The 23,202-nt window shown below is 37.7% G+C and overlaps 1 protein-coding gene across 2 annotated transcripts in view; it reads right to left on the bottom strand.

The window, feature by feature from the left end:
• Positions 1–23,202, bottom strand: part of TPH2 (tryptophan hydroxylase 2) — a 132,634-nt gene that overhangs the window by 35,404 nt on the left and 74,028 nt on the right. For both annotated transcript variants that reach the window (XM_049782762.1, XM_049782761.1), the window contains exon 8: positions 10,474–10,600. In XM_049782762.1, the coding sequence (XP_049638719.1) occupies positions 10,474–10,600 (127 nt within the window). The remainder of the gene's footprint in view (positions 1–10,473; positions 10,601–23,202) is intronic.

Genomic DNA, 23,202 nt, shown 5'->3' with positions numbered 1-23,202 from the left:
GTGATACAAGTTTTCCCTGAGTACCAAATTAGAAAACAGCAAAAATGGCATTTACATCATCAAAAAAAAAATTATGGGGCCGGAGGAGTGGTGCAGCAGTAGTTCGATCCCCTGGTGTCCCATATGGTTCCCCAAGCCAAGAGCAATTTCTGAGAGCAGAGCCAAGAGTAACCCCTGAGTGTCACTGGGTGTGGACCAAAAACGAACTACAAGAGTTGACAAAGATAGGATAAGAGTAACACTGTAATATTGTAATATTGGGAGAAATGAAAATGAGTGCATTAGCTATAAAAAGTCTGAAGTTTCCTCAAAGAAAAAATTTTGGGATAACTGCTATATTATCCAGAAATTCCACTCCTGGTTTTATTTACAACAAAAATGAAAATAGGATCTCAATGAGATATCTGCAATTCCATGTTTATTATGGTCAATAATCAATATATCTAAATAACTTAAGTCTCCATCAGTGGATGAATGAATAAAGAAATAGCATATTTATTCAATGGACTATCATTCATTTTTAAGAAAAAAAAAACAATCTTGACATTTGCAACAGCAGAGAGGACTTTGAGGCCATTAAGCTAAATAAAATAAGTCAGACAAATACCATATAATATCACATTTATATGGAATCTACAAACCTAAAATTATAAAAATAAAAAGATAAAATCATGATTACCAGGACCTGAGAGCAGTGCAGTAAGCAGTGTGTCTAGTTAAATGGTAAGTAAATATTGGAGCTCTAGCGTAGGGCATGGTGTTTGTAGTTATTAATGCTGCATTAAACACTTCAAAGTTACTAGGAGAGTAGATCTCAAAATATTACCATACACATAATTACCAAACATATGGTAATTATGCACCATGATACAGATATTATTGCAATAACCAAGCATATCAAATCAACATGTTGTACACTCTGAACTCATGAAATGGTATATCTAGTTATACCTCAAGAAAGCTAGCATTTGAATCCCTACTGGGGTCTAGTCACATTGAGACTGTACCGCACAGAACTACACTATGCACAGAACTACACTACATGCTACCCACCAAACTTCATGCACACTATTTTATTAAGTTCTGAGAGACCTCAGCTTCTGATTTGTGATGTTACTATGTGGGGCAACATGAAGCAGACTCAGGGCTCACTCGGGCCATAGAAAAATAATAATTGGAGATGGTGTAGTATTCTGAAACTATAAAATTACCTCATATATAAACTAAGATGCCTAAATTTAAATTAAAATCATTTATAATAAGTTTAGAGAATAAACAGTGATTATATTTATATGCTTTTTTAAAATGTATTTCCTCACAGTTATTTTCTTTAAAAAAAAATGGGTTGATACTCAGGTCTCTGTTCACAAATACTGCATTATATATGAAAGATAGTTTCATGGTTCAACTATTGCAGATCTAAGATAAGTTTGCTAAAATTCTCATTAAAATAGGAATAGAGGGGCCAGAGAGATAGCATGGAGGTAGGACATTTGCTTTCTAGGCAGAAGGATGGTGGTTCGAATCCCAGCATCCCATAGGATTCCCCCAAGCCTGCCAGGAGTGATTTCTGAACATAGAGCCAGGAGTAACCCCTGAGCACTGCTGGGTGTGACCCAAAACAACAACAACAACAACAACAACAACAAAAATAGGAATAGAAGAAAATTTCTTCAATGTATTTTGAGGCATTTATTAAAAACCCACAGCTAAACACAGGGAACAATGTGGAGCTTACTTCTTAATTCCAAATAATGGTGATGTCCTCATAATATAAAGAAATAGCCAGTACATCCTGATGACATTAATGAATACCATGAGTAGAATGTACACAATCTGAACAAAATTGCTTTAGCTCCCATGTCAAAGTTCTTAGACAAGAACTATGGGCAGAAGAAATTATTGCTTTGAAGCATTCAAGGAGGAATAAAAAAAGACTATGAGAAGGGTGTGGTGAAAATAATGAAAAAAGACAGACACTAAACTCTGTGGGCCACTTAAATAAATAAAGTGTTCTTTCCAAGACACCCTACTTTTCGACGTCCACAGAAGACAAAAATGTGAAAGTAATGAGTTGGAATAGATATTATTAAGTTTTAATTAAGTTATCTTAGAAATAACACACAAACTGATCATCCGCCCAAACATCTCAATTAAGAATGTATAAAAGTGCATTCCTTCCAGCCTTTTGTCGGCTTTGTATCAAATGATCCAAACAGCTGAACTAGTTCAAAGACTCTACATGGAATAAATAAGCCTGGGGCTTATTTCCAGCTTTCTGCAGAGACACTAAAATGGTGATTTTTAATGTCATTCATCTTCAGAAAGATCTGGAGCTGCACATACCATCGAAAATCCCCACCCCCACCCCCCTAGCCAGGTAAGCAAAGATATGAGGAACTAGGAAAATAAGTGAAATGTCCTCCACAGGTAGGAACACATTACTTAGCAATTCATAAAATAAGCTCCCTTTACAATTTCACTTCAGATGAGAAGTATAGTTGATTATTAGTTTAAAATTGAATGTATGTTTCATTACCACTCTCAGCATGCGAAAGTACTGGTTGTACCTGGAAATTCAAACAGACTTGATTCATGCTCATCAAAAAAACACTCAATATAAAGTCATATTCTTAGAACAACAAAAAAAATGCTTTGTTTTTATTTTTTTAATGTTATTCATAGGCAAGAGTGATAGTACAACAGGTAGGGTGTCTGCCTTCCGAGTGGCTGACCTGGGTGTTGATCCCCAGCATCCCATATAGTAGTCCCCTGAGCACTGCCAGGAGTAATTCCTGAAGTGCAGAGCTAGGAATAATCCCTGAGCACTGCTAATGTGGCCACCCCCCCAAAAAAAAAGAAATTAAAAAAAAAGACTGCTATTCATTTCTTTATAATTATTTTCTTTAAAAAACCATATTGACAATCAGGTCTCTGTTCACAATTAATTTTACCATTTCATAAACTACTCTAGACTTGTAGCTTACTAAAATGTACTCTTCAAAATATTAATAGCTTGGGATAATAAAAATTCATTTCCTAAACAGTGATTCCTGAAAACACAAAATGTATTTTTGAGGCTTGTCTTCTTTATGTTTTAACATTTTTCTAAAATGAAACTTCATCTTCCAATGTCAAGAAATGAATTAACTAATATTTTTTCCTCCTTTAAATAAATTCTATTAGGGACCAGGAAAATTGCTCAAGGGTCAAGAGCACATGCCTCCCACTAGAATCCAAAGTGAGATAATACCACATGGGCCTCAAACCCCACCAAGTATGATCCCTAACACCACAAAGCTAAGCAGTCCCCATCCTTGATCCCAAACATTGAATCATCTGACCAAGCATCATGAGTTTAAGTTCCCAGTCCTCCTTCATACTATTTGAGAGCCTTACAAAAAATTTCTATTAAAATAAGACTATGTTTTATAGCCAATGGCACCTTAAAATGTAGAAAACGTGACAAAGTTTCAGAGGAATTTTTTTCTCTGCATTGCCAGTGTTCAAATGCAAGATCAACACACAAAGTATAGAAACTATACTACCAATGAGACATGCCCCCCAACCTTGGAAAAATATTTTTAGCACTGGTATATTTTCCCTTTGTACATTATCTTATTAAAGTCTCTGAAATGTCCTACACTTAAAAAACCAGAGCTGTGTCCTTCATTGAACCCAGTGTTTGCCAAATACATTTACCACTAGGTTTTTTCCCTTGACAAAACTCATAATAACATTTCCTGAGCCTCACGTCCTTGAAACTGCCTGGGAAAGGCTACTTATTCCTTCATTACCTTGGGTCAAGCTTCTTCTCATCAACGTTACCCAGACCTAATGACAGAAGAATCCTTTCAATCCAAGAGGAAGATAAACATGTTTCAGGGTCAATGGAACTGAATAGATGACCTAACACTTGCTGCAGAGGAAATATTCCAACTGGGCCAGAGGCCGATATATTCTGCTTGAAAAACATCTGTGGTACATTCATACTGATTGCCTTCTCCCACAAATGATGCACAGCTTTGTCTGTTTCAAATGCCTTTATGATGTGAGAAATGAATAAACTGAATTGAAGCCATCTGCATCATCGTAGGATGGGATGCACCGTTTTGGTGAAAGGCAGCCCTTTACATTTGCTCACAGATGAGGAAAGAGAAATCAATATTTTCTAGGACTAGTTCTTAAATTTACCTGATCAGCAAGTTCCTGTGAGTGCATTCCTGTGATGTGAAATAATGCAAGTCATACACCAAACAGCAGGCAGCAGGACAGGACGGAGAGAGCCAGAAAGCATTACCAATGGCACGTCACTTAGCAATGCAGGGCTCTAGTTTTTGATGTTGTTCTTTAATACCAGGATAAGTATCAAATAAACTTATTTCACACACGGCAGGCTATTTACCTAGCAATATTTTATTAAACCAGTTTTTAGAAAGAACTATTAAAGGACCATAAAAATGTCTCAAAGTTTTGGAGAGCATCCTTGCTGTGCCAGAGGTCAGGGTTTGAACTCCAGTATTTCAAGTTCTCCTAGGATTCAGCAGGAGAAACCTCCCAGCATCAAATTTAGCATAACTCCAAGTATTACCAGTTGCATCCAAGAAACTAATTTAAATTTTAAAATATATTTAAATAAGTCAATAAGACTAAAAGGACACCCCACACCTTTTGAAAGGTATAGTAAACAGGTCTGGTCATGGCACTGCTTTTCCTAGGCCAGAAACATCAGCATAAGCTTGGAACTTATTAAAATATATATGTATATATATTTTAGGCCCCATGCTGAACCTAATAGACCAGAATCTTAATTTTCACAACCCCCGACTTCTTTTAAACACATGACAATTTGAAAGTCACTAAACTAGGGGATATAACCTTTGCCTGACTTTCTGTTTCCTATTGATTGGGACCCAATGCCCTCAAATTACAGGCTAACTTGTGGAGATTGATAAATTGTGTCATTTTTGTCCACTTGACACACAAATGATTTTTGCTGGCTAGAAAAGTTAGCCTCAAGGTTGCAGGTTGGGAGTGTTTGACCAGAAGAACATAAACCATTTCTACCCTATTCCAGGTTCCTTTCCTTCAGTGATTATATTGTCTCAGTTGTTCAAATTCTTCTTCCAGCCAGATTTACCATAGTGCTTTTCCCTCATTAATGAGTTAAATAAATCTTACGCATGTGCTCATGCTTGTAACTGTTTCAAGTTGTACTTCAATACCAGTCACCTCTCAGCGACAATAAGATGCTTATCTCATCTGATGAACAGTGCAGGAGCCATCTTTTCTTAGACTAAAAAGCAGTTGTCCAGCAAACATTAACTGGGAAAAACTCCTATGACATAAGACAACTGTAGCTTGGGTTGATCTCACACAGATGGTTGAGTCTAGATATGAGGGCAGGTAATTAAAGCCTGGATTTCTGTTTCGGCTTATTCACATGACTTTGTAGCCAGAGAACATTTTGTTGTGGTGGTTTTACCGTTTGATTGTGAAGGTCTTTAGGTATCATGAGTTTTCTTCAGTTCTCTGCTGGCTCCAATACCCACTTGTGTTCTGAAATCAGTCTATTTCATACAAGTTTGCTACCTAGCTGGCCCCTAGAGGCATTTAGGTTTCAAACTCTTAAAGAAGACACTAATCTGCTCCGTTCAGTTAAGCCAGCACTACTGTAGGAAATGGCTGGTCTCAGATTTATAGCACACTCTAATCAGCCTTTATTGGGAATATTTTTCCCTATCTATCATGAGCAGACCCTGGGCTGCTATGACGAGAGTATGAAAAGAATACAGCTGCCAAAATCAGTGGCCTTATTCATTATCCACCAGAGGGCAAATTATTTACATGTATAACAATGCATTTGAAATGCATTTACCAAGCATCATCATCAATTTCTTCAGCTACAAAAGAGTTTCCTTTCAATGGTTCTCAGGGTGTAGAAACCAGAGCCCCCATAAAACAGCAGAGAGAGCTCCATGCTCAAAACTGCATTATTAAAATGTCAAAATAAACATCATGACAAAATATAACGAGGAGAGACAGTAGCTACAGGCGATAGCCTCGTTGCTCTGAAATCAGATGCAGAAATTCAAAATCGGCTTCGACCCAAACAGAATTTGGCAGTGCCAATTAGTCCTGGTGGAGGGAGTTTTCTTCCTGAGATGGATTTGCTGACAACACATCACAGAAAGTTGTTAACCGTCTGCTCTCGGTGGGCATGACTCTCTTTTTCATAAGTGGTAAATTCACGAAACAAGAAAAAGCAGGCACTATATAAACAGAGCCATTAATAATATAAATCTCAACTAGGGTAGAAGAATAATAAGGCCTGTCTCGTCGTTCTGCCTAAATAGTGATTTCTGTGGTTTTCCATTTGTCCTCTCTATGGATTTTTCTCCTTTGGTACATCTCATCTTTCATTTTACTCTAGCACTTCTTCAGGGGACTTAATGGGAACAACTTTGAGGAAATCAGCTAATAACACTCCCATTGCTCATCTGGACAGCTAAGAGGCCTAGCTAACCACCACTATCCCCCAACCGCTGGACTCTTTCCTCTGCTATGAGGCCTTAGCTCTTAATCTCTCACTCTGCTCAAACTGGGTTATTAAATTGGCCTTATAGCTCCAGAATATGGCTGGTGGTTATTAATATGTATGCCATCCAATAGGTTATGTATTCATGGTTTGACTTTGAAATTTCCCAGCTGAATTCTAAATGTGTTTTCTTTCAAGACCATCTTCCAACAGCTTTCTGTACACCTTTTTTGTTGGTGTGTTTGTTTTTAGTTTTATTTTTACTGAGGGATAGTCTCCAGGTCTGGAAGTCAATAACAGTTTTGGTTCATTTCAGGAAAAATTGCCCGAGTCTCCTCAAACTGAGCCTATCTTTTTCCATACCTTCCACATCACAAAGAAGCAGCTTTTCAAATTTCTCTTTGGTCTGCAAAACACTTTTCACAATAAATGGGAAGTCTACAAAATTGGAAAGAATTAGAACTTCAAAGCTTGTGAAAGGCAAAAAAAAAAAAAATCAAAGGTATTTGGGACTTGGGTTCAGGCAATATCAGAAAAAGAGAAATAAAAGATATCTCAGGCAAAACCATGCATGGTGGAACAATCCCCACAGCCCAATTCTCCATGACATTTAGAGAGAGACTCAAATCACTTCTCAGCCTTTTGGCTATGGGAAAGTGTAGAAAGAGATAGGCTTACGCTTTCTTGATATTAGAACTGTAAACCCCACGACAAGATTCTGAGCAGGGTTGGCATCCTTGGAGGATACGATGATCACACTTAGTCTATTCACCAGTTATTTCTAATGCAGAGCAAATCTCTCTGCTGGCTCCATTACTGAGATCAGTACTCACATATCATTGAAAAGCCCTAAATTCATGTCTACATATTTGCTGATGTAAATTAGCAAATTAAAAAGATAATACTAACTTTGAGTTTTCTGTTTTTGTGACCTACATTCTGACTTCCTTATACTATGTCCTTATCTTTTCTATTCCTCCAACTCATGGTACTTAGGATTCTATTTAGGGGGGGGGAGGGCAAACCTGGCAGCACTTATGGGTTACTCCTGACAGGCTTGGGGGACCATATGGGAATCTGGGGATAAAACTCAGTTCGAAGTTGTGCAAGGCAAATATTCTACCAGCTATGCTGTTATGCTGGCACAGGTACCTGGAATTCTTTAGATACTTAAAAAACATGTGTTGTCTTTAACTGACTTTTAGGAAGAAGCCTATATATTCCAAGGAAAAGTCAAAAAAAAAAATAAGACAAAGTCAGGGAGAGAGAGAGAGAGAGATGAAGTGATCAATGAATGAGTGGTCTCTAATAGAAATGTTGACTAGCTGTTGGAGATAGGGCAATTTACAGACAATGGTATTAGAATAGTGTTAAGGACTTTATGTTTTATGAGAAAATGTAGTCATCCTACAAATATACTAACCCTAATAAAATAGTTTCAAAGTTCAAGTATAATTTTTAAGTCTAAAATAGAAAAAAATGGGAAGAATGATAGGCTCAATACAATGCCCCTCCCATTTCTAAAAGTGCATGCGTGCACACACAGACATACACCACACACACACACACACACACACACACACACACACACAAGCACACACACGTCCAAATCTCTAAAACCTTTGTTCAGTTTTGTTCAGAAGAATAAAGAGTAATCTAGAAATTTCTATGGGAAATTTGAAGTTGTAAAATTTTAAATTTGAAGCCAAACTCAAGAAAGGAGGGAGGGCGGGAGAATGGTAGAAAAAGAAGGAGAGGGGGAGAAATAAAGGAAAGGAAAGGAAAGGAAAGGAAAGGAAAGGAAAGGAAAGGAAAGGAAAGGAAAGGAAAGGAAAGGAAAGGAAAGGAAAGGAAAGGAAAGGAAAGGAAAGGAAAGGAAGGAAGGAAGGAAGGAAGGAAGGAAGGAAGGAAGGAAGGAAGGAAGGAAGGAAGGAAGGAAGGAAGGAAGGAAGGAAGGAAGGAAGGAAGGAAGGAAGGAAGGAAGGAAGGAAGGAAGGAAGGAAGGAAGGAAGGAAGGAAAGAAAAGTAAAAAACTAGTGTGATGATTTTAAAATGTAGAGAAACACTTTGATGATTCTTTGTACAAGAGTTGGAACTTTATTCTCCTCCCCTGTCTTTCTCCTCATGAGTGAGCTAGAGTGAATCCCTTCTGATGAATACACAGGCAATATGAATAGCACATAATCAAGTCACAAAAGCTATTACAACTTCCTCCTCTTCTTTCACTGCTGCGGCTGCTCTTCCTTCTCTTTCTCCCTCTTCTCCTTTCCTTTCTCCCTCTATTCCCACCCTTCCCTGTCTCCCTCTCTCATAATTCGCACTGGAGGAAGCCAGTCTGAGGGTTATTTGTTAAGCAGTAATAAATATATAGTCAATAGTCTGAGAAATAATTCCTAGAGGTTCCAAATTGGAAGTCAATATCCAGATCCAGTCTACAAATACATTCCTTTCATTTGTAGCGGTGGATAATCTTTATGAACCAAAACTTATAGTCATTACACTTCATTTGGAAATTCAGACTGCCAATGTTTAAGAAATATGGATATTTGGCAACACCAAACCTGCATTCCCATTGGGCAGCTATAAATAGAAACTGAAACCTAGACTTATACTATCAAAGAGACACTCACTCCACTCTAGCACAGTTTCCCTTGACCCAACTGTCCCTCCGCTGACACCTGCAATAGGAATAGGGTATTGCAGTGTTGTTTTTTTTGTAGTATAGAATTGTATCTCAGATTCCATGTCTCTAAATACAAAAGATACACAAAAGTAAATGACATGCTGGAAAAGATATGTGTTTTAAGGAACCTGGGAGAAAATTTATTTCTTTTTTTATATATATATTGTATTTAAACACCTTGATTACATACATGATTGTGTTTGGGTTTCAGTCATGTAAAGAACACCACCCATCACCAGTGCACCATTCCCATCATCAATGTCCCAAATCTCCCTCCTCCCCACCCGACCCTTGCCTGTACTCTAGACAGGCTTTCCATTTCCTTCATACATTATTTCTTGATGGAAGTGAAAAATATTCCTGCATTCTCGTGTCACACACACACAACTTAAGACCTCATTTTCTCTTGCTGGAGTCTTGCATGTCAATTATTAGACTGGTGCCTGAAGGTGACTTTGCTGACCCTGCTCTTTCTCATACTGGGCTCTTTGACATGGGGCTAAAATACTGAATCTGAGTGTGCTAGATCTGGCTTATTGGCATCTTAAATTATACAACATTATACATTTCCTCTCCTCGTTAGTGCTTGTTTTAAGAAGAGCCTTGCTGAGACTGTCGCATCATCTATTCCATTTTGATCTGGTTTTATACTTTTATCAGATAGGCTGAGCTTCTTATTGCTGACTCAGATCGTGTCTGACCACAATGTGGTCTAATCAAAGTGAGACTTCTAAGCTACAGCCCGATTTCACCAATAAAATCTTGCCTTTTGCTATTATTAGTATTTTATTACTAGGACATAGACATTGTTCTAGAATGAGAGTCAGAAAATGAACATAAATATTGTCCTAAATTAAGAGTCAGCAAACTGCCAAAGACAGCAAATCTGGCGCACTACCATTTTTTTTTTAATAAAGTTGTTTATTGGAATACAACTGAACTCTTTCCTTTCCATACCCTCTGTGTCTGTTTATGCATTACCATGCCTGAGGTGAGTAGTTGTACTTAATACCTTAGGACATGTAAGCCTAAATTACTTATTAGCTAGTTACCCACCAGAACAAGAAGGATAAAAGTACAAATATTAAGTGGTTAATCAGCCAAGAATACACATTGCATCAAAAGACCACAGTATAGGAAAAAGTATTTCCTTCACAGAACATTTGCCTTGTCATTTATACACGTCAAAATGTTTCCTTAACTTACAAATGGACATAAAAGGAATTGTATTTGAAGTTAAAAATGAACTCACTGTGGCTAGTTTCTGAACATCTTCATCTGACGCTCCCAAAGATGCCAATCCTATTTCTTGTGAAAATTGGGCAAATTTAGGATCTGCAAGTAGTGGAACATGCCCCAGGAGTTCATGGCATGTGTCCCTGACAGGAAAAACATCAGAAAAAAATATGATATAAGAAGCTTTTAAACAACCCATTATATAGAACAAGACAAAAAAAATTCTAACTATAACCTTGAAATTATAATTAATTTCTGTTAACAAATTTCATCAAATAATACATCTCTGATCTCTAGCTGCAACTTGAAATTAATAACAAATTATATCATATACAATGTTTTTAATAAAATAATAGTGACTTATTTTTCCTTTCTTACTGTCAAGTATCTGATATTTGTCTGGCTAGAAATATACATATAATCTCTGATAGTTCTCAAGAGAAACAGAGAACTTAGGAACTTATTAATGCAAAAATCCTATAGTTTAGGATAAGCACATTAATAATCTTGTGCTAGATCTGGCTCATTGCCTGTTTTTCAAAACAAAGTGTTTTTGAACTACAAATGATGCCCTCTCATGTATGTGTTGTCCATGGCTCCTTTTGACTAAAACAGCAGGGTCAAGTAGTTGTGACTGGGGTCATATCGCAAAGCCATATTTATTTATTCACAAATAAATTAGTTCTTTTACTGGCACTTTGAGAAAAAAAATTGACTGGTGCTACAGATAGCAGGAAAAGCAAAATTTGAATGCAGCTTACCCTGATTTCTAAACTCTTATTTTTAACACTAGTTTTACTACATCTCGTTTTTATAGTTTGCCAGGCACTGGGAAACAACAGAGGAGTTTAATGGCATCATCAAAGTGGCTTTACCCACAGACAACTGTCCTCTCTTCATATAACACAAGGAATTGCATTGAGTCTGTACTTAGAAGCCCTCATAACCTTTCCCCAGCCAGTTTTCTATTTTCCTAGGTACAATAGAAACTTAGAGCCTTGCTCATTTGTCTAAACTTCCCTTTAGAACTGAAGAAAATGCCTTTCTGAGTCACTGCCATGAATTCTGCACTGTTTCCTGATATGAAGCTATATTGGAATGGATTCCCCTGTGACTCTCTGGGAAGAGATCAAGAGGCAGCAGTATTTCATTATCTTGACAAAAACTAATTAGCCAGGTAGTAATTGAAAGGCTCCAAATTCCTTTGAAGTGTATCACTTCGAAAAGGTGCCATAATATAAATGCCAAGTACTAACATGGCTATTACAAGTAGAAGGTAAGCTGGGCAGTCATGTGATGGAAACAAATGAACGGTGGTGAAGGGTTCAAGATTGATGTCTACAAAAATATTTGGCATGATTCAATCAAAAAATCTTGTTCCCACGATTTCAACCACATCCCCAACATTAACCAGCCACGATATAAGCATGTCAGGTTAAAAATATGGCCAAATGAAAATATGTAGTCATGATACTGAAAAAAACACCAAATTTACTCCCTGTCAACTGTGTGCCAATGACTTTCCTCTTACACAGAACTGAATTTGGGGGAAAGTATATATGTTGACCATACTACATATTACTAATGGTAGAGATTCAGACTCCCTGGATTTTAGGCCATAGAGGAATTTTTAATTGTTATTAAAATTCCTCATTTTATCTATGAAGAAATTAAAGGCAGAAGAAGGAAAAAATAAGACTAATATATAATAAGTATAGTGTGTGTTGTGTTATATTAATTTAATCTTCACTTTCAAAGTTTTATTATCTTCATTTGTAAAGAGGAAAAGAAAAATTCAGAAAATTTAAGCTTTTTTTTTCAAAATCACAATGTAAATATAAGAATATTTGAAATCAAATTCCCCTTCCTACTCACTATGCTTTTTCTTCTTTTGTTTTTTCTTCTTTTGTTGAATGTGGAATAAATGAGAATAGAAGAAAAATGTGGCTTAAATAAAAATATTATTTAAAAATAAATTTATAGTCACTAAAAAATTAAAATAAAACATGGCTTACTTAATAAATGGAGAGATATTTTAACTAAATTGGTTAACACTAGTAAAAATATATACCTAAATCTCTTTCTCATGGTCCTCAAGACTGGAAATTATTTGAGAAACATTTTTAAAAGTACTAATAACAGTTCCCAACCTAAAAGCAATTTAGCCAGACTCTCTGGCATAATTAGAGCATCTCTATATTTTTCAAAGCTCTCCAGTGGATAAGTGATAGCCAGAGCAGACCCCCCCCCACGTTCATAACTGATAATGCAAGGTCCATTGTTGGCTTCAAGAAAAAATTAACGAAATAAAATTTGAATACATGTAACACTGAGTCTCCCAATTTTAATTCTGCTATAATTAAATCGGAAAATGGGTGACAGAATAAAGCTAGTACAGAAGGTTCATGAAATAGTTAACAGTATCTCCGAATGCATTTGATTCAGTTATTGGTGTAATAATTCTATGCCATAGTGGACCTATAGACTAGCTCCTTCAATCAGTTTTTTAAAGGTCAGGTAGTCCACACTGCTTGAAATTAGGATCAAGAGTTTCATCATGGATAAATATGAATACCCAACAGCAGCCTAGAATGTAAATACTCAAGCACCCCTACTGAGCTATGTTGAAAAAAACAGTAATTCCAAATGAGACCAGATGTCAAACTCCAGAGAAGAACTGAAGATGATGATACATATTACTAACTTACATTATAAAAAAAAGGCAGAAACATAAATACCAATTATTGTAACCAACATGGATTGAATGCTTAATATGGGTCAGATCCAATGTTAACTACTGATAAGAATAAGCTGGCAGACCTATCTACTTGTGTAGAAGTGAAATATTTCTATATAGCAAATATCTCTAAATATATAAATATCTCTATAAACCACTAGAGCCAACATGATTAAAAGCAGAGGATCCAAACTACAGTAACTAAACTGGAAAACGTATCTAACAAGGAGTCAGATTTGAAGTGAATGAATGGAGAGGGAACCTAGAGTCGGTAGTAGAAGAATAAAGTTATGGGGTGGTATGATTGCAGACAGGAACATTGTATGCTTGCAACCCTACTGTAAAGAACTTCGTAATTCATGGTGTCTAAATTTGATTAAAAATATTATTATTTTGGGCCTGGAGAGATAGCACAGTGGCGTTTGCCTTGCAAGCAGCCAATCTAGGACCAAAGGTGGTCCCATAAGGTCCCCCGTGCCTGCCAGGAGCTATTTCTGAGCAGACAGCCAGGAGTAACCCCTGAGCACCGCCAGGTGTGACCCAAAAACCAAAAAAAAAAAATTATTATTTTAAATAGGTTAGGTGGTGGCTACCACCATAGTGAATTCTTGGGACCATACTGGATTTGTGAGTTTACTAAGGAGTTGAAGAAGATCACTGAAGAAAATGGTCTTATATTTACCAGAATACGGAGGCAAAAAAGCACATAAGCTTAAAGGAGAGTAAAGCAACATCTTTACATATTGTATGAAGACAGAAAGAGAGAGGAGGAGATGGAGAGACTGAAGAGACAGTGCAGCAGGAAGATGCTTGCCTTACACATGGCTGACTAGACTTCAATTCTCAGCATCTCATGTAGTATCGTGAGCACAGTTAGGACTAATTTCTGAGTGCAGAGTCCTGAATATCACAAAGTGTGGAGAGAGAAAGAGTGAGAGAAAGTGGGGCCAGAGCAATAATGCAGCTGTAGGGCATTTGCCTTGCATGCAGCTGACCCAAAATGGACCTCAATTTGACCCCCAACATCCCATATGGTCCCCCAAGCCAGGAGCAATTTCTGAGCGCATAGACAGGAATAACCCCTGAGTGTCACCGGGTGTGCCCCCCAAAATAAAGAGAGAGAGAGAGAGAGAGAGAGAGAGAGAAGAGGGAGAAAAACACTAGACATCCAAGGACACAAAAGACTCAGATCTCTAGAATTTAAGAAAAAAAAAAAAAAAAAGAGGACAATGGCTTAGAGGACTGAAGTGCATGCTTGCATATGGGTGCCCTTTGATTAATCCCCAGCCCCTGAACACTGCCAAGAGTACCTCCATTCCCCACATTATGCCACTAAGAATCGTGATATTTAAAGGAAAAATGACCTATCAACTCAATTTTATAATCAAAAACTTATCCTCACAGTCAATTTAAGAAACTTAATTGTGTTACAATGGCCAATTAATCCAATCATACACAAAATTGGATCAAGGAAATCATAAATTTATTTATTCTTTTTTGGAGGTCATATCTAGCAGTGCTCAGGGTTTACTCCTGGCACTGTACTCAGTGGTCACTCTTGGAGAGCACAGGGGACCATATGGGGTACCAGGGATTCTGCCACATGTAAGACAAGCACCCTATCCACTGTACTATCACCCTGGACCTAGGAAAGATAAATTTAAAAGATAGGAACCCTTCCATATCTTGAGCTATATTGTTTCATTAGGAATGAAACAAACCTTCTTTGCTGTGTGTGGCCTATTTTTGATATCTTCTTCCCAACCTTCAATCTTCCCAAAGTCCTTCAATAAAAGTTTGTATAAAGAAAAAAAAAAGTTCGGAGCAATAGCACAGCAGTTAGGGTATTTGTCTTGCATGTGGCTGACCCAGGTTCAATCCCCGGCATCCCATAGATCCCCTGAGCCTGCCAGGAGCAATTTCTGAGCACAAAACCAGGAGTAATCCATGAGCACTGTCACGTATGGTTGGGAAGGGAATGTAAGGGAGGAGAAGGGAAGGGAGGAGAAGGGAAGGGAAGAGAGGAGAAGGGAAGGGAGGCAAAGGGAAGGGAAAGAAAAGAAGGAAGAAAAGAAGGAAAGAAGAAAAGTAAAGGGAAAGAAAGGGAAGGAAGGAAGGAAGGAAGGAAGGAAGGAAGGAAGGAAGGAAGGAAGGAAGGAAGGAAGGAAGGAAGGAAGGAAGGAAGGAAGGAAGGAAGGAAGGAAGGAAGGAAGGAAGGAAGGAAGGAAGGAAGGAAGGAAGGAAGGAAGGGAAAGAAAGAAAGAAAGAAAGAAAGAAAGAAAGAAAGAAAGAAAGAAAGAAAGAAAGAAAGAAAGAAAGAAAGAAAGAAAGAAAGAGAGAGAGAAAGAAGAAAGGAAGGAAGGAAAGAAAGGAAAGAAAGAAAAGAAAGAAAGGAAGGAAGGAAGGAAGGAAGGAAGGAAGGAAGGAAGGAAGGAAGGAAGGAAGGAAGGAAGGAAGGAAGGAAGGAAGGAAGGAAGGAAGAAAGAAAGAAAGAAAGAAAGAAAGAAAGAAAGAAAGAAAGAAAGAAAGAAAGAAAGAAAGAAAGAAAGAAAGAAAGAAAGAAAGATGAAAGAAAGAAAGAAAGAAGAATGAAAGAAAGAAAGAAAGAAAGAAAGAAAGAAAGAAAAGAAAGAAAGAAAGAAAGAAAGAAAGAAAGAAAGAAAGAAAGAAAGAAAGAAAGAAAGAAAGAAAGAAAGAAAGAAAGAAAGAAAGAAAAAGAAAGAGAGAGAGAGAGAGAGAAAGGAAGGAAGGAAGGAAGGAAGGAAGAGAGAAAGAGAGAAAGAAAGAAAGAATGAAAGAAAGAAAGAAAGAAAGAAAGAAAGAAAGAAAGAAAGAAAGAAAGAAAAGAAAGAAAGAAAGAAAGAAAGAAAGAAAGAAAGAAAGAAAGAAAGAAAGAAAGAAAGAAAGAAAGAAAGAAAAAGAAAGAAAGAAAAAGAAAGAAAGAAAGAAAGAGGAATGAATTTAAATGAGTTGAATAAAAAGTCCAAGGAAAAATATTTGACAGAAAACAGAATGGAGGGTTCTCATTAAACTCAAAATTGAGCTGCCATATGACCCAACAATCCTACTTTTGGGTGCTACCCCCAGGATAGAAAGACATTCATCCAAAAGTATGTATGCATGCCACTATTTATTGCAGTACTCAGTACAATAGGCCAGTCTTGGAATCAACCTAGATGTCCAATAACAGGCTAGTGGATCATAAAGATGTGGTACATATATAGAATGGACCACCACTACATAGCTACATAGCAATCATGCAATTTGCTGCAACATGGTTGGAACTGGAAGATATCATGTTAAATGAAGTAAGCCAGAAGAAGAATAAATGCAAAATGATATCAATTATATGTGGCATTTAGAATAAATGCACAAAGAAACAAAATTATCTCAGTGGTAGTTCATTCGAATACCATTGGCTCCAGCATATAGCAAGAAGAAAAGAAAATGAGTAGAAGTGAAACACAAAAGCTTATATTCTGGGCCCAGAGAGATAGCACAGCGTTGTTTGCCTTGCAAGCAGCAGATCTAGGACCTAAGGTGGTTGGTTCGAATCCCGGTGTCCCATATGGTCCCCCGTGCCTGCCAGGAGCTATTTCTGAGCAGATAGCCAGGAGTAACCCCTGAGCACCACCGGGTGCGGCCCAAAAACCAAAAAAAAAAAAAAAAAAAAAAGCTTATATTCTTTTTTTATACTTGAAAGAGACCTGCAGCAATGGATACAGCTGTTTGGATTGAGCAGGTATTTAATCAACTGCTTTTTATAAATGTCTGTAATAATGAACTAGTGCTTTTATCCACAGAAGCAGGTGCAGAATGTGTTTGGAAACCATGGACTCCCGCTATAGTGCTCACTAGAAGAATGTTTTAGTGTCTTAACTGCAACTGAGCAGAACTTCTGGAACCATAATGAAAGACTCTCTCTTAGGCTTTGTCCTAGGATCTGAGCAAAAACCAAGACCACTAATTACAAAAGACTGTTTACCACAGCAGTGATGGAACAGAACTGATAGAACTGTAAAGAAAGACTCTATCCTAGTCTTCATCCTATGACCTACACAAATACCAAAATCTCTAGCTACAGAGGCTTCATCCACAACTGAGTGAAGTTTCCTAGCACATAAAAAGACTTCAAGATGTGAAAATGAACGTGTATGGAGCCTGTAGCAGCTCCTATGGTAATATGCTTCAAGGGCAAAAATTCCCGGTATCTCTTAGGCCAAGGGAATTCCCTTTCTAATTTTCCCAATATTTATTGTGCCTATGCAAAAAAAAAAAAAAAGCACAAAACATTGCCACACCAGCCCTTTTTCCCTTTCTCTTTTTCTTTCTCTTTTTCTTTCTTTCTTTCTTTCTTTTTCTTTCTTTCTTTCTTTTTCTTTCTTTCTTTCTTTTTCTTTCTTTCTTTCTTTATCTTTCTTTCTTCTTTCCTTCTTTCTTCTTTCTTTCTTTCTTTTTTTTTTCTTTCTTTCTTTCTTTCTTTGTTCTCATGGTTATTGTTTGGTGGTTGTATTAGTTGCTATTGTCCTTTTTTGTAGTTGCAGTACTTTTTTCCCGTTTTTTTTTATTTTTGTTTTTTGTTTCTTTTTGTTTATTTGTTTGTTTTTGGTTTTGGTTTTGTGAGTGTTTTTGTTTGTTATGTTTTTCTTTTTTCCTTTCCTTTTTTTTTTTTTTGGCCACACCCATTTGATGCTCAGGGTTTACTCCTGGCTAAATGCTCAGAAATTTCCCCTGGCTTGGGCGGATGCCAGGGGATCGAACCACTTGCTAGCGCTTAGACACCTTGCCTCTAGCACCACCTCACCGACCCCAACCCTTTCTTCTTTTAAATCGATATTTATAACCTCTAGATGAATTCCTCCTGGCTTTGTTTTGTTTATTTGTTTGTCTTTTGTTTTTTTAATTTTTTTAATTTTTTTATTTTCTTTTTTTTCTCAACAGAACCAGTAACTTGAGTCATGTAGTTTTGCCTCATAATTTGAGGGGGGAAATGGATGGTACCAGGACCAAACAACCATATGAACATTGAGTAAAAATAAAAAATGATCAGACTTGAACACTAACCCAAAGTCAACAACAGAATCAATACCCAATCTGCAACAATCTATACACAAAGGGGATCAGTTATACTAGCAGGCTGGGGAACAAAAGAGGGGAATGCTGGGAACAGGGGTGGAGGGAGGACAACTCTGGTGGTGGAAATACCCCTGATTGAATGTACCTTAACTATTACTGTAAAGATTCATAATTTATGTTGGTCGCAATAAAAATTATTTTTAAAACTGTTTTAGTGTCTTAATTTTAATATTTTTATAATAATCCTTTAATCCTTTTGTTCACAGTGCTTCTAGGAGATATAAATTGGTTGCCCTAGTTTCATATTACAGTGCTATGTTATATAAGACTCCAAATACAGTGCTTATTATGATTTCTTGACAAATATTCTAATCTTTTTATTTTCCATTTATATCTGCTAATATGATCTAATGTTTATTTCCAGATACCATTGGGATAAGCAACTGCATGCCAGATTCTTGCTACAGTGCTCATTCATTGAGTATGTTTTTGCAATTTATTTTCGATTCAAGCTAGTTTACTATTATATCATAATGCCCATGTTTTCAGTTTGCTTTCAGGAAAGGAAACTAAATGTTCAAGATATGTTAGATGATACTTCATGATGTAGACTCATTTTACAGTGCTCATTACCATATTGCTTAGTATTCTAGACATATACATTATGATTATTTTAAGAATGCTCTATGCACAATCTAACTGAAGAAGCCTTTCTTCAGCAAAGTTTACTCTCACCAAGTTGATTTGCCTAGGAATTGAAAAACCTTTTCCATCTGACTTGGTGGCTTTATATTTTTAAGGCACTCTAAACCATTCCACCTGGGTCAGTTTTTCAACTGCAACTATCGGTTGATCTATGTGTGTGTGAGTGTGTGTGTGTGGTGGACACCTCTGTCCATCTAGTGTCTGTCTGTATCGTGCATAATGCCTGTCTATGTTGTATATAGTCCTTTCCTCTGTTATATATAACCCTTCTGTTTCCCCCTCACCTTATTATTACTTTACAAATCCTTTTCTATTCTTTCACTCTCTGCCCAGGGATTTGTTTTTCTCCCTATTTAATACTTTTTATCATCACGCCTTAACTTCTCAGGAACTGGGTGTTTCCCACACACACACACACACACACAACAACCAGTTGTCTGCCTGCTCCCAAAGCAAAAGGATGGCCACCCAGCCTGGGTTGCCTTGGTCTGGGAAGAAGCTGTTTCCACCACTGCTGCTGCTGCTGCTGCTGATTTCCTCTTGGTGGCTCCTTTTCTCCCACATCCTTTTGCTGTGGACTCAGATTCAGCTTTTGAGAGACTCTCAACACGAGGACATTTTCTCATCCTTGACTACTGCAAGCCATTTTCAGACTGTACAAGACCATGTCACAAGCTCAAGCTGTGCTCCGGATTTTATGCCCCAACCAGACTATTTCAAAAGACTTAAAGGGGATATGTATATATCCTTTATATATTTCTATAGATGTATTTCCTTAATAGGTATGATTCTTTTTTGTTTGTTTGTTTGTTTTGTTTTTGTTTTTGAGCCACACCCGGCATTGCTCATGGGTTACTCCTGGCTGTCTGCTCAGAAATAGCTCCTGGCAGGCACGGGGGACCATATGGGACACCGGGATTCGAACCACCACCTTTGGTTCTTGATCAGCTGCTTGCAAGTCAAACACCACTGTGCTATCTCTCTGGGCCCAATAGGTATGATTCTTATTGTGTATTTTCTTATGTAGATGTGGTTTTCCCCATCCTTTTTTTGGATTTGTTTAGTAGGAAATTCTAGTAGATAAGTATCTCTTGGTTCTGAGTTCATGTTAGAACCAGGTTATTGGGATTGTTTAGCTTGTTATTTTTAAAATATTTTTTATTTTGACCAAAGGGGATAAAAAATCTTCTACAGTAATATTTTAGGTACATTGTGACAATAAATCAGGGACATTCCCACCACCAATGTTGTCTTCCCTCCATCCCTGTTCCCAACATGCATCCAATAACCCCCTCATTGCCCCCTGGGGCTTGGTTAGCTTGTTATTTTTATCCCCATATGCACCAGTAGTATCCTGTGGCATTGCTCCATTTTGCATAGGCACATTAAAATGGGGAATTCTTTTTTTTGTTTTTGTTTTTCTGTTTTTGTCTTTTGAGCCACACCGGTAATGCTCAGGGGTTACTCCTGTCTATGCACTCAGAAGTTGCTCCTGGCTTGAGGGACCATATGGGACACCAGGGGATCGAACCGTGGTCCGTCCAAGGCTAGCACAGGAGAGGCAGGCACCTTACCTCTAGCACCACCGCCTGACCCCAAAATGGGGAATTTTTATGTACAAAAAGAAGTGCTTATCTAATAAGGATAGGAACTCATACATTTTATATTGTAGGGGGACCTTTCATCCTGAACAATTTATCATAGTGACTTGACTTAGGCTTCAATCCTAAACACTTCAATCCTAAACACTCAGGCAATTCACCCCTGAACCTTGGATCCCATCTTTGGAACCAGCATAGTTTTCTACACCTGCACCAGGAATAGAACTTCTATAATGAAGGCTCTAATGTTGCCCTGGCATAGACTAACTCCCAGGTGGGTTAATATGATACACTGATGACTTGGAAACAACTACAAATTGCTTTCAGGGCAGGTTTCCCTGCCTCATCAACTAACAATAAAATGAAATCAGAAGATGCTCTGTGACACTCTGACTTTGACACAGGATCTGTGCAAAATCCAAAATCTCTAATTACAGGCTTTGCCTGTCTGTCTTTCCTGAATAACTGAAACTCTCTTCAGAGGCCTAGGGAGCGCACCCCCAAAAAACTGCATCCAAAGCTGCCCAGCAGTGAGTGAGTAAAGTCTGGCTGTGGGGGTCGCCAGGCAGAGAGCTGATCCCTCTGGCCTGCAAAGGCTCCACCCTGCTGTGCCTTTGATGACTCTGAGGATTTCAAGAAGAATCTTTGCTTTGCCTGTCTGTCTTTCCTGAATACCTGAAGCTCTCCTCAAAGGTCTAGGGAGCGCACCCCAAAAAAAAATGTCACCTAGAGGCAGCAGAATAGCCTGGCCACTCCACTTCAACTTGCAGCTGTGCACTGTTTCTAACCAATGAACCCCACCACAACACTGAGAAAAAAAATCACACTACAAGCGTGACAGTGCGGAAACCTTGCAGGCAAACATCATGCACAGAGAATGAAGACAATAGCTTGGATGACGTAAAAAAATTTCAACCATCTACTAAAACCTAATCACAATCATATTTGTAATCAAGATGTTTAAAAAAAGAGAGAAAAAAAAGAAAAAAAATTCTAACAATTTGATTAACCTCTTGGATAAGGAGTTTAGAATAGAAATATGGAAGATGTTTGTAGAACTCAAAGAAAGCATAGACCAATCTCAACAGAACACAAAGACAGAAATCAGAAAACTCCAAACTAAAATAACAGATCTGAAAAACAAAGAAGCTCAACTGAAAAACTCAGTGGATGGCCTCCCCAGAAGGGTAACAGAAGCTGAGGACAGTATCAGCATGCTGGAAGATGAGATGCAGAAAAACTCAACACAGCAGAAGAAATTAAAACAGAACCTTAAGACAAATGATCAGGCAATGGAAAAAGTACTCAAGGAATGCGAACACATGAAAATAGAAGTCTTTGATAAACTCAACAGAAACAACATAAGAATCATTGGAGTCCCAGAGACCCAGGTAGGAAATTTCCAGGAAGAATCAACTGTCAAAGACATCATCAAAGAGATACTCCCAGAGTTAAAGACTACATGCAATCAAATCCTGCATGCCCAAAGAGTACCAGCTAAAAGAGACCCCAACAAAAACACCCCAAGACACATCCTCATTACAATGACAAATCCCACAGATAGAGATAGAATACTGAAAGCAGCAAGATCATAAAGGGAAATTACATTCAAAGGAGCATCCCTAAGACTTACAGAAGACATGTCACAAGAAACTCTCAAGGCCAGAAGACAATGGTGGGATATTGTGACAAGACTGAATAAAATGGATGCCTCACCGAGAATACTGCACCCAACCTGACTCACGTTCAGATTTGAAGGAAGGATACATAGCTTTATGGAAAAACAACAGCTCAGAAACTTCACAGATGAAAAACCAGCCTTAAAGGAAAAACTGAAAGGTCTACTTTAAGACAAAAGAGACCAACAAACACAGCAAACTTATCTACAAAGATGACATTAAATCCTATGACAATCATCTGCCTCAATGATAATTGACTAAATTTACCAATTAAAAGACACAGAGTGGCAAAATGGGTCAAAAAGATGAATCCAACCTTCTGCTGCCTACAAGAAACACACCTGAATAGTCAGAACAAACATAGACTCAAGATCAAAGGCTGGAGGAAAATCATCCAAGCAAACAGCACACTTAAAAAAGCTGGGGTGGGGCCCGGAGAGATAGCACAGCGGTGTTTGCCTTGCAAGCAGCCAATCCAGGACCAAAGGTGGTTGGTTCAAATCCCAGTGTCCCATATGGTCCCCCCATGCCTGCCAGGAACTATTTCTGAGCAGACAGCCAGGAGTAACCCCTGAGCAACGCCGGGTGTGACCCAAAAACCAAAAAAAAAAAAAGCTGGGGTGGCCATATTAATATCTGATGACACCAACTTTATACTCAGAAAAGTTGTTAGGGACAAAGATAGACACTATGTACTAATCAAAGGATAAGTGCAACAGGAAGAAATCAAAATATTAAACATGTATGCACCCAATGAGAGACCAGCAAATTATCTAATACAATTATTAACAAATCTGAAAGAAGACATCAATAATAACCCAATAATTGTGGGAGACCTCAACACGGCCCTGTCAAAACTTGATAGGTCAACCAGACTGAAACCCAACAAAAATATACTAGCCCTGAAAAGAGTAATGGAAGAAAGAGGACTAGTAGATATATATATT

The sequence above is a fragment of the Suncus etruscus genome, chromosome 11, assembly GCF_024139225.1.
Source record: "Suncus etruscus isolate mSunEtr1 chromosome 11, mSunEtr1.pri.cur, whole genome shotgun sequence".
Classification (NCBI taxonomy): domain Eukaryota; kingdom Metazoa; phylum Chordata; class Mammalia; order Eulipotyphla; family Soricidae; genus Suncus; species Suncus etruscus.
This window is presented reverse-complemented; position numbering and strand designations above follow the sequence as displayed.